At 39.9% G+C, this 12,590-nt stretch overlaps 1 protein-coding gene across 2 annotated transcripts in view; it reads right to left on the minus strand.

Annotated features, from left to right (window-relative positions):
• Positions 1-12,590, minus strand: part of ncam2a (neural cell adhesion molecule 2a) — a 411,246-nt gene that overhangs the window by 112,560 nt on the left and 286,096 nt on the right. For both annotated transcript variants that reach the window (XM_084921573.1, XM_084921572.1), the window contains exons 4-5: positions 7,669-7,812; positions 5,062-5,199 (exon numbers count right to left, since the gene is read on the minus strand). In XM_084921573.1, the coding sequence (XP_084777699.1) occupies positions 5,062-5,199; positions 7,669-7,812 (282 nt within the window). The remainder of the gene's footprint in view (positions 1-5,061; positions 5,200-7,668; positions 7,813-12,590) is intronic.

The raw sequence follows: 12,590 nt of genomic DNA on the forward strand, positions 1-12,590 counted from the left end.
ACTCAAGTTCTAGCCTCTTCCCCAGCCTACAAAAATAGCTCTTCAGATGAGATATGTAGCTTAAGGGGTTGAAATGGAAATAACTGGAATGCACAGGTTTGCTTGTTCAAATAACTGAGAGTAAAAACTATGGTATGGGTGCAATATGGCTTTCCATAGTTGAACTGCACAGTGCCTCGTACACTTTAGAAAACTCCTTAGGGACTATTTACACCATCAGGAAAAAAGAAAACGTGGATGTAAGTCAGATAGAGATGTCAGAGGAACCATAAGGCAGCACATCCACTGCTTTGTTCTTGGATACTTTGCATACTAACATAGATTTGTTGAAAAGAAGCAGAGCAGCAGTTTTTCAGATCTCTAAGTATTACTGTGAAGAGCTGAGTGGATGACATGTTCACTTTCTACAGAAAAAAGATGGGGAGCTTATACTATTTGTCTGCCCCATGACACTAGGTGACATTTAAGCAAATGCCCTCTCTATCTTTTCTACCTTCAGACCAACTCTTTTATGCCAGAGGCTTAACTAAAAGTCTCTCTGAACCACTGCTATCTCAGAACTAAATATCATGATGGCAGTTTGAGAAGTTGTGCAAGAAAAACATCAGTTTGCAGTAGCAGATCTTCTACACTACTTGGAGGCCATGCAGCTGTAAACACACAATGGTTTGATTATACAACCTGCTGAGACAGAGAGCAGAATTAACATTTACTGAGGCAGGAGGGGTTTAAGTGACCCAGCGAATGTACTGTTTTCCCCAGCTTTGTTTTGGTTTCCACAAATTTATGAATTAAGTACCTAGCTATTTAGGCCTTTTGTTTGTCATTTGCCAGTAGGTAAATTTATTGTTTGAAGCTGGTCAGTTTATGTACAAAGGTCATAACAGACTTTAAACAGAGACAAACAACTGTGGAATAAAAGCAGCACTACCACACACACTGTTCCTGGTGTGAGGAGTGACTGGCAGTGAGATAGAAAGAGAGCAGCGAGCAGGGAACATAAGTGGACAGGTATCAGCTGAGCAACCAAAGCTTAACTAGATTAATGACTGCACCTTTCTAGCAAATGTGCACCTTTGGGGTGTATGTGAGACCAGTCTATGTAGACCCACGAGCCCCACAGTGGGCCCCTTACTTTTAAGAAATGTGGGACATATGTTGGCCTCACATGGTGGGGCTTGTGTGGACAGGACAAATCCACAGTTACTTCATGCAGGCTTCACAGCAGTTTTTTTTTTAATTTGGATCCCCACAAGGGTTTTCTGAGTTCAAGCCCCATATGGGTATGCACACCTGCTTGAGGCCCAAATGGGAAAAAAAGAATTTGCCCTTAACCACATATCCCCAGAGTTCACGCAGAGTTGCCCAATGTGTACCAGCATAGGCATGTTTGGTGGTTTTCTTTCCCAATGCTTATGGCCAACAGTGGTCAGTTTAGTCCAAACTGCCAATAATAGCAGATGGTTTACAACCCAGCTCTGCACCAGAGAGAGTAAAGTAACATTTGAGCCCCATTTGACAGTACTTTAGATTTTGGTCAGTTCGTGGCACCAAGAAGAAAAGAAGTACTGCTTGTATAGTGAAATCAATTCTTAAGTGCCATAAACCTGCATTCCTTCTAATGACCAGCAAGTAGCGACTCCTCAGGTTAGCTTAATCACTAGTTTCAAATTCTTTCTATTGATGAAAGAGCATTCCTCGCTCCTCACATACCCGTTCAATAAAATGAATGTGACTTGACGATTTAAAATGGTAGACAACATCTTAATGGAGGACATATCATTGTTCGTGCCCACTTTTACAGTTTATATCGTGAATGAGCAGTTGCATCAGAATCATCCAGTTTTATTTCCTAACTTCCAGGTGGACAGCTTTAAGGGAACATTTCGAGTGCTCAAAAAAAAAGGAGACAAAGGCGCTGGTGTAACAGATGTCCCCTAGTCTAGTGGTACCGTACCAAAACTCATTAGTTTCAAGAAGACTTATTTAGCTCTAAGTGCTTTATATATTTCATGAGGACCAAATGGTGCAGCTTTTGTCTCACTCATGCAAAATGTTAAAAGTCTTCACAGACTTGCAGAATAAGTCTCTTGGAGGCAAAGTGAAGTTCACTTTAATGCATCTCCCTCTGGGTGTGGCTCCCTTACGGAGTTAGGATGCTTAGTGAGGTCTGGTCGCCTCAGCACCACATGGCGAGTGTCGTGTCGCTGCAATAATAGGTCGTGCCTCATTGAGCAAGCTTATTGGATCTTCCTCAGAAGTGAGGTAAGTGGTGTGCTAAATTGAATGCAATTCATAGTTTTTGGCGGAGGCTTGATCTGCTATTACATTAGGAGTGAGAGAATTACATAGGCAGAGACAATACTGCAGCTGTTCAACCGTTACAAGATGCTTGTGGCCGTAGTAAAATCACATTTCAATCACCTCAACAGTCTCAGGTGACTCACGGTAAATGAGGACAAATGAGAAAATTAATATGACATCCTTCGATTTTTGGGCCACAGAGCCCGAAGGCATCGCTAATTAAAATTTTCAATCATACTGAAGAACAGAGAGAATTACAAACTAAAACCACACCCCATAGTAGCCAGTAGACCAGCTAGTAAGTATTTATAATTCACTGAAACTGAATCTGTCAGAGCTGACAGCTCTTTTCTTATACTACAACTACAGGTCCATGCATTCAACCTGAATTTCCATCTGAGTTGCTGCACGACTGTAGGAGCTGTTTCAGAGACACTGCCTTCAGTCTGCAGATGATCAAAACTCTGCAAACACTCAGTGAAATATGTCAGCTACATGCTATAATACTCTACTAATCTTAAGTAACTGTTAACAAACTGACAGCTTACAGGATGCAGCTATTTTACCCCCAGTCTGGAGACTGGGGGTAAAATAGGTAAAATAAAATAAAATAGGTAAAATAGACAACAAACTAGAAAACAGAAAAAATTAAAGGAACCAAATTAGTGCTAATTAATTATACGAATGATACCTTGTTATATTTTGTCTTTTTCTGCAGTCACAGAGAAAAGGTACTGCTAAACTAACCTTGATCAGGTATTATGTTTTTAACCTTGGGCACCTGCAACCCTTAAGGCTTTGTAAGTGCAAAAATGAAAAGAATGAAAGGCGTTCAATTTTGAGAACAACAACAACAATACTGCAGAGAGGAAATTCATACCTTAATGTATGCTAATCTATTGATACTATGTGTGCAGGAGCATGGTCTGCAAATCTGCAAAGCTTCCTTTAAAGTTCCATCATCACAATTACTCTTCAGCTGAGTTTGTAGTCAGTACAATGTTGGCTAATAGCTATGAAACAAAAGTGGTTGGTGGTTCAGTTCCTAGCTCCTTTAGTCTCCAAGTCAAAGTATCAGTATTGGATACACATTAAAGTATTGGTTAAAGTATTGGTTAACATTTAAGCACTTGTGTGAATGGTTGAATGAGGCTTGCAGTAAGCAAGCACTTAGAAAAGCACTAAATAAGTACCAGTCCAAATATGATGTCAAGTCACCCGCAGCACAGATGCCCAGCAGTCTAATAATACTGGTGATTTAGTTTTTTTGATTTTTGCACTATGTAAGAGAATCCTCTGGGATTCAAGTGAGATATCTCCGTCTCGTCTTCCTCCCCTCAACCGGTAGGATGAGAGAGGGTATGTCATCTGAATGTGATACAGGTCTCGTTGTTGATGGCAGTTTTGAGTAACTAAGTAACTGTCGTCACCCCCAACCGGTCGCAGCAAATGGCTGTCCCTCTCCGAGCCTGGTTCTGCCTGAGGTTTCTTCCTGTTTAAAGCGAGTTTTTCCTTCTCCTTTCTCTGTATTATTGTAGGGCCTTTATGATACAACATAAAGTGGCTTGAGCTGACTCCTCTTGTGATTTGATGCTATATAAACAAAACTGATTTGAACTGAATTGAATTAAACTAAATGTCTGCCCAATCATCTCTTGATGGTACTTTATGTGCGTGCCATCGTGGCCATGAGTAACAAGGAATCCGGATTTAATCCTGTAGGGGAACCCTTGGACACAGCTACTATATCCAAGGAAGCCAACAGTCACACAAATTACCCAATCTCAGTTCAGAGGGGTTATGATGAAAAATAACAATACCGAACTCGTTTGGGGATCTGTAACTGGAATGAGTACAGCTGAATTCCTTTAATAACCATCTATTGGGGGGTAAGTCAAGCAAGGGCGGTATTTCCAGAGTGTTCCAGAGTGCTTTACCGTATCTTATACCTGTGTTACTACACTTGGATATTTGGACACTTTAGACATACACAACACAGTGTTGCCCTTGTTATTCTTTGCTGTTGTAATCTTTTGTTTTAAAGGCCTCATAATTTTTGTGATTTGTTTGTTCCTGGTTACTGGTATCGAGTTTAAAATTCTACCACTGTTATAACTCCAGCACACCCTTGGAAGCGCTGAGGCAGAAATTACAGCAGGGGAATCCCTCCATCTCCCTAATCCATTAAAAAAGCTAATTTTTCTTGCTATCCACATTGCTAAACTTTTCCCAATCTGTCACTGACAAATTCCCCAACTGTCAAGCTATACTGAGCACAGATCCACACAAAAACGTCACTGTTAAATTGCACTGAAGTTCTGGCACCCCAATATGTCAGCATGTATCAGCAATGTGTCTATTTTAATCTACAACAACTTTCCAACTGCTAAACAAGCAGGACATGTATGTATGTTCAGACTTTACAGCACTAAACTGTCAGCTGTTTTGTAGCCATTACACTGACTATTAGGAAAAACAAAGTTTTTAGCACGATTTTGCCACTATGGATATTTTTTATTTGGGTGAACTGAATCTCAGTCTGCACGTCCTTGCCCATTTACCCTGATTTTAGTTTTGTGTCCTCCCTGAAGATGTTGATTTTTTACTGCAGAAATCTTGGTTATTGTGGTCCGTTGGCAGGTAGACCTCAACATTGCTCTTGCCCATAAAATATAAATAACCTTAAACAATCTGTTATTGTTGTACATCAGAATGTCATCACGAATTCAAGTAAATGTTAAAAAAATCCTCACTCACCATTGACCACCACTGCAATGTCCACAAAATCGATCTCCCCGCGTGCCTCTACGCTGGCTTCACAGCGGTACACACCCTCGTCAGCCTTGGTCACCTGATGGATCTGCAGGTTGTTGTTTGGCAACACCTGGAACCTGCCTTCATAGCACACGTGAAAAGGAGGACAGAAGGACAGCCGGAGAAAGGCAGAAAGGGAGAGTGGAAATAACAAAAGAAAAACAGTGTATGATAGGGAGAGAAGCGAGATAGGAAAGTTAGAAAAACAGCAGGAGAAAATTGCCATCTCCACTCTTCAGTAGTTAGACTGTCAATCTTCTCTTCAGCACATTTACCTGATAAAGTCCACACAGATAAACACTTGCGCAATTACAGTTCCACACAGTCTCCTATTGTGGCCACTGGGAGATTGGCCTGGATTGCTCGGGCCTCTATCTCATTTCTCCCAAGCAAATATATTTATAACCACGAAGCGTAATTAGAGTGAAATGATTAAAGGAAAAAAAACATTCTTCTCCATGTTTCATCATTACCTTGCTGCTGAAGATTTGAATTTCAATTAAAAACCGTGACAGATTCAAGGGGTCACTCTTTCTAATCTGTTCAGGCGTGTGTTTTGTCTGGAAGGAGGACGGGGAAGCGGTGTAGAGAGTTGTAAATCAGGGAAGAGGCGAAGACGAAATAATGAGTCCTAGTCTGCTGGTTCTAACTGCAGCACCTGCTTTCTATCAGGGAAGACTGTTACTGAAAGTGAATCTTTCTTTTCTTTTAATATTAAGTAGACTACTCTTCTGACATTTAGCACTATTAGCGCTGAAAAGGGTGGTATTACCAGAAAGAGCTTCATAAATGACATACATCAGCCTTCCCTCGAATAGGATGGAAGATGATAGACAATAGTGCCACATAAATACACCCATTAGCTGGCTTTTTCCCAAAAGATGCAGGGTGTGGGTTTGCATTTTATCTCATGGGAAGCGGTATCTTCGAATGTCGCCATCCAACTGCTCAATAATCCGTCCTCTCAGCTGCTTGTTAACATCGTCTCTGTCTGAGTTAGACGCCTCCCTCCGGGGCTGATGGGGTTTCTATTCATAGAATTTTAGACCTTTGTCTTATTGTGAATCCACACAAAAGAAGGGAATAGCATTTCCCAGAGACCTGAATTTTTGCCACATTAGTGAGCCTTTTCAATGACCGAGAGAGAGAAACAGTTGGGCAGGCTGAGACTGACAAGCTTTTTTTCCTCTCAATAATTAAGTGTTTTTGGCATATTTACATTCGTCGTGCAATCCTTTTGAGATTATCACTCACATGCAACTTTTATTATTACCATAAATTACTAAAATATTCAATATCACTATACACACTGACTATTCACACTTAAGCAGTGGTACTTTATCCAAGTACTTTCTTTGACTAGAGACTTTGGGATGATTTGATCCAAAGCATTTCACACTTAAAAACAATATATATATATATATTTTTTAACAGGAATTTACCTTTAACACACGATTAAACAGATACATTATATGCTTATAAACAAAAAACAGATAACTTAAGCAGATTTAGCCAGAGGATGAGAAAATGAATAACGACATATAACCAATGCTAGGAAACTGTATTTCTGTGTGTCTGAAAGAAAAAAATACAGAACACTGCTATCGGTCTCCTGTATTGGTCACGCACTAGCCTAATACAGTTAAATATTTGTGTGTTATTTCAAATTTATCCCAGTACAGGTCTTACAAAGGGGGAACTTAGCCATAGATGCTGCAACTAAATAAACTAAATGACATTTTAACATGGTAGTCTACAGGGATTAGGTATTAGGCAGGTAGTTTTCAGCACTGGAGGCTCCTACTTGTGTTTTGTTAGCCATCTTCTTCTCCTTGGGTCTTTGCACATTTGTGGGCGTGCAACTCAATCAGCGTGATACCATTGACAGGAACGACGTATCATGTTATTCATGCACAAAGTAGAAAACTGCTCTTTACTACTCTCAGTGGACAAAAACTTTTACCGGGATTATATTATATATGCTACTGGCCTGTTACCAGTTAACCTAATCACTTGCAAAATGTTCCAGCAGCTGTTTCTTTTTAGCATCACTTAATCGCCCTTTGCCGCCCCTGTTGCAGCTTTTTTTGAGAGTAGTTGCTGCCACCAAATTGAACATGAGCAAATATTTTCCTTAGAATGGTGTATTTTCTCTCGTTAAACACTTGATATGTTTTCTGTTTTGTGCTCACAAGATTTGAAAAACTTTGGATTCTGCTTTTATTTATATTTTTACAGTATATAGCCTCTCAAATTTTGGGCAATTACAACTCAATTACTTTTAAAGAACAGTCATTGATACTGATTTTTGATTACCTACTGTAATTCAGACTTCACATCCCAAAACATAACTTTAAATTGTGTCCCTGATCTTGAGGCCTTCTGAATACCTTTGAGCTAACCTAACAAGCCATTTTTTGTTTGGTCACTGCAAATGACAGAGCAGTAGGATGTAATTTCCCACGGCAATTAAAAATAAAAATTTTAAAAACGCACCAAGAAATGTAATGAAAAAAGCCTATACGTGAAATCAGGGGGGTCAAAACTTACTGTGGTGCTCCTCAGTGATCTCTTTGTCCTGGTAGTACCACACCACCACGGGCACCGGGGAGCTAATGACATCACACACCACTTCTGCTGTCTCACCATAGCGGAACTCCTGCGGTGACTGAACATCCTGGAATGTCAGCCTCTCTGCAAGATCAAACAAGATGGAGATTGAACAGCTTTTTCCCCCCTCTGAGCATTCAGAACAGACAATTTATTGCAGGTCTGAACATCAAAAGGAAAATAAGCAGAAATTGTTGCGCTTTTACTGCCCTCTTAACTATGACTGTTTGGAGACAGAACATAAAGTTAGGGCTTTAAAAAAATAGTTTCCTTCCACTTGTCTTCATCTTGGCTGTATCCTGTGAGGAAGGGTAAACCCATAATATGGGTTTACGTGTTAGGGTAATCTACTAGCTGCTCATCTTGTGGCTAGGCAAGAACAGTCCCTGCAAAGGTACAACAGCTTTTTTTTTGTTTCGAGAATACAACTCTTGAATTTGTAAGTATACAAGAAAAAATCAGATCCACCTCATCCAAGACACTACAAACATAAAAAATCCAGAGTTTGAGGTGTCTTAACAGGATTTTACATACAACAGGTGACATCATTGTGTCAGTGTGACAGACCAACACTGTTATCCATAGGACTATTTCAAAACTATAATATTATACAAACCCAGCGTGCACACATTCACTGTTGACATTCAGTGCTTGAATTCTCAATAACACCCCTTGTGTGCACAACAACCACATTATTAAGCATAGCTGTCATGTTAAATAATGCTGCCCATCGGTTCCCACCGAAAGCATTTGGAAAGACACGCAGGAGAAAAATTATGCACAGTGCAAACTGACGATGAGCTTTTACTCTGAAAATCAAACAAAGCAAAAGCTTAATCCCTCCTTGACTGTTTTTCTGGGACACAGATAAGGCAAGTGTGATGAAACAGCACCAGGTGACAGCAAAAAGTAACTCGCTTTAACTTGCTGCCAGTCATAAAAGAATCAATGAGCAGAGTTATTCTGCAGCCTTACTGTTTGCAAAATTTGACAAAAGCACAGGCAGGCTTTGATTCACTCTATCTTGGTTTCAGCATTCTTTAATAGGTTCCCCTTGGTGCTTGTTTAAAGCTGTGTCCTCTTCCTGGCAGACATTGGGTGTTTTACGAGGACGCCGTTCTTGGACCAGCATTTCCTCACAAAGTGGGGTTCGACGAGAGCTCGCGTGACAACGCGAGCTCTCGTCGAACCCCACTTTCCTTGGCTTTTGATGTGTGTTTGGGCTGGCTCTGCTAGCGCCGCAACCACCTGCGTGCTATATTGTGAGCAAAGATGGGCAGTAACGCGTTACTGTAATCTGATTACTTTTTTCAAGTAACGAGTAAAGTAAGGGATTACTATTGCAAAATCGGTAGGAACGCTGCGTTACTGCGTTACTAAAACGTGATTTTTTTGCGAGAATGTCTCATGACAGTGACATAAGCGAGTGCCCCGTTGGTGACAACAGCTGTGTGCAGATCAACAATGGATCATATATCGAGTGCAGGAGAGAGTATGAGCCCGTGGAAGTACTGACCTTATTTTGAGTTTGATTCCATAAAAAGTGACAAAAACATTAGCGTCCGTTGTGCGTGGGAAGAAAACTTTTTACAGCGAAAAAAAACCCCTAAACTTCCAAGCAAGCACCGAGTGCGCAACGAAATTCACAGAGAAACTCGCGGATTCTTCAACTGACCGCGGCACACCTGCACCAGGGTAAACCTCCGCCTACCATAGTCCTGCTTTACAGGTGAAAATAGAGCAACAGGACCGCTGAGTCTTTGACTTTATTTATTTTTTGCTGTGTTTTACTTGCATCTATTTGAAAGAGTGAGTGTAAACACAAAAAATATTTTATTTTATGTGCTAGAATGTGCAGAAAATAGGTTTAACTGTTAAACTAATTTATTCAAGTCAGAGAATGTTGCATATAATTAAATTTTTGCTTGATGCATAAAGTTAAAAGATTAAAACTGATAAAACAAGTTAAAAAAAGAGACTTTTCCATTTGATTACATTTTGTATGATGGATTATGCAGAAAAAGTAGAATTGGGCTGAAAGATCTATCGCTTTATCACCTATTCAGGTTGTAAATCGTGTTTTTAAAAAGTAACTAAGTAACTAAGTAATTAATTACTTTTGAAAATAAGTAATCAGTAAAGTAACGGGATTACTTTTTTGGGGAAGTAATCAGTAATTAGTTACTGATTACTTTTTTCAAGTAACTTGACCAACACTGATTGTGAGGGTGTGAATAAATCAGCTACAGCTCCTCTATCAGTCCCTTCCCTTAGTGAGGCTTCAGCATTAGCATTTTGCTGTGATTTATGCCAGGCTGCTCCCCAAAATGAGCTTTCACTCCCCGGCTGCATCCTCCGCCTGTGAACGTGTCTGGCATCTCAGTGTCTTCATTAACTTCAAGGATGCCTTTGCGTGATTTTGTCATTCACTCCGTTGGCTTCTTATCATCCACCCTCCCCTCCATATGTGTTCTTTTTATTTGCAAAATCTGCTTTCTCCCCCTCTGCCTCCCTCTCAGGTTTGAACACTTCTGGTGTCACTTGTTCCTTCTGTTTGTATCCATTTCCTGTCTCTTTTGTAGTCGTGCTGCTCTACAAGAGAATCAGTAAGGGAAACATCCTCTCTGGAGTAACACTCTACTGCACACTTGACACTGGTGAATTGAGAATGTACTCAGTACTCTGGAGTTTCTTTGCTGTCTTTCGTAGACACATCACTGCAAAGATAACTGTCTGATAAGCTGACGAGCCAATTTCCCTGGACCTGCCTCAAATGTGAGACAGATTTGTTTCTGTGTGTTCCGGCCAAATTAGCTGGTTTTGGAAAATGAGCTTGTGCAGCATTATTGCGTTGTCCATTAATAAACTAACAGGAAATGAAAGGCTTAGACATTGTACTGGCTCACTCTATAATGACTATGAATTTTCTGTCACTGAATACGGTTGAAAACAGCACCATATTACACCAGCTAATTGATGTTGCGGCTTTTGCCACCAAAATAGGTTTTCATGTTTTTGTGACAGTAAAGGGTTTATCTTGAAATAAGAATCACTTTGATGCTTACATTACTTATACTATTTTGACTGCATAAGTCTGGTTATGCTAACAAGTACAGGTAAACTGCTTGCAGTACAATATAAATACCCTGATGGTGTGGAGGGTGGAACACTATTATAGGCCTTAATGGATCCCATTTTAGTCGGCAACAGAGGAGGGATTACTAACTATTTTCGGTGAGTAAAAGGACATGAGAATGACAATTACTATGCTACCTAGCTAACAGCTAGATAACATGTGTTACATGTGACCTTGCACGTCGTCATTCTTCATTAGCAGAAGAATTTACTGCTAAAGAAGTTGCATAGGTTCACGAAATGTGACAGCTGACAGACAATCATGGTTAAGCTGATATTTCAGATAAGAACAAAACATGCCATGCTCAACAGGTAGAGAAATAGCTGTAGTGCTTTATTGAAACTTTATTTATTAAAACATTATGGATGTACATCATATACGGTAAAAACAGAGTTTTTCTAACAATCATAGTCAATATTTGGCATGACCACCTTTATTCTTCAACAAAGCCTGAACTGTCATAGCCAGGTTTTCTTGTGATTTCTTCAAATAGTCTTCAGGAATAGTTCTCCAGGCTTCTTGAATGACATTCAAAGTTTAACTGTTCATCTGCCAACATGATCCCATGTTGCTTTAATAATGTTGAGGTCCGGGCTCTGGGGAGGCCAGTCAACGACTGATAGTGTTCCTTTGTGTGTTGTTCTATGCAGCTTTGATTTTACTGAATTGCCAGTGGGTTTGAGATTATTTTTGCCAACCAGAAACTTTCCAGTTGGTATTGCATGTTGGATCAAAATGTGATGGTACATTTCTGTGGTTGTAATTCCATCAGTTTCACAAGATCTCCAACACCACGATTGGATTCATCAGTCCATAAGACCTGTTGCAACTCATTTTCAGTCTGTTTCTTTGTAATTTACCCTGTTTCTCTCCCTTAAGAATAGCTTATTGGCAGTCACTAAAGACAACTTTGAAAAACCTCCACAAATATGACTGTCTACTTGTTCAGAAAATGAAAAAAAAAATAGGAGTGGCTCAAACTGTAGTGCTATTATAATAGCAACCATACTGCATTACACTGAAGTACTAACAGAAATCAAGCTAGCAGGCACAGCACACAGAACAGCAATGTTTTTGCTTAAATGGCAATCCTAGCATGCTACATTCTCACGTTGACAAATGTACATGCTAACCAGACAATGTTCTTATGGAGAGCATCAGTGTTAAATATGTTATCTTGCTAAAATTTCCCAAGTATCACTTTCTGTAGCTAATTGGCCATAAACCATAGTGCATAAGAAAAACGAATTTTGAAATGACTATAGATAAAAAGCAAATTGGTTACTTAACTTTTCTTGTTGTTTAGGACTCAAATGTCAAAATTTCATGGCAAGATTTGCTTTTAGATTTTACAGTTCTAATTAAAATCAGAAACACTAACCTCACTGTGGCTTTGGTGGAAAAAACTGAATCAGAGGATCCCTGAATTAATTAGTTGCCATCTCAGGGAACATGTGTGTACTAAATTTAATGTGAGTTAGCACAAGATTGGTCACTAACTCATTGCTAGCTACTGCTTTGTTTGTCTATGAACTTCATCAGACTGTGGACCAGCTTTTAATTCCAAACTGATCTGACAATCCGTGCTGCATGATTACATCTGGCCATCATAGAGAAGTCAGCAACTGCTGAGAAGATGTCAACACTTGGTCTCCCACAGGTCATGAATTTCATGTAGAACATGTTGCAGCACGCAGGTCTGTGCACCGTGCAGAGGAGTCCTCGC

This window comes from Perissodus microlepis, chromosome 23 (assembly GCF_051167445.1).
Source record: "Perissodus microlepis isolate ML-2025 ecotype Zambia chromosome 23, ASM5116744v1, whole genome shotgun sequence".
Taxonomy (NCBI): Eukaryota; Metazoa; Chordata; class Actinopteri; order Cichliformes; family Cichlidae; genus Perissodus; species Perissodus microlepis.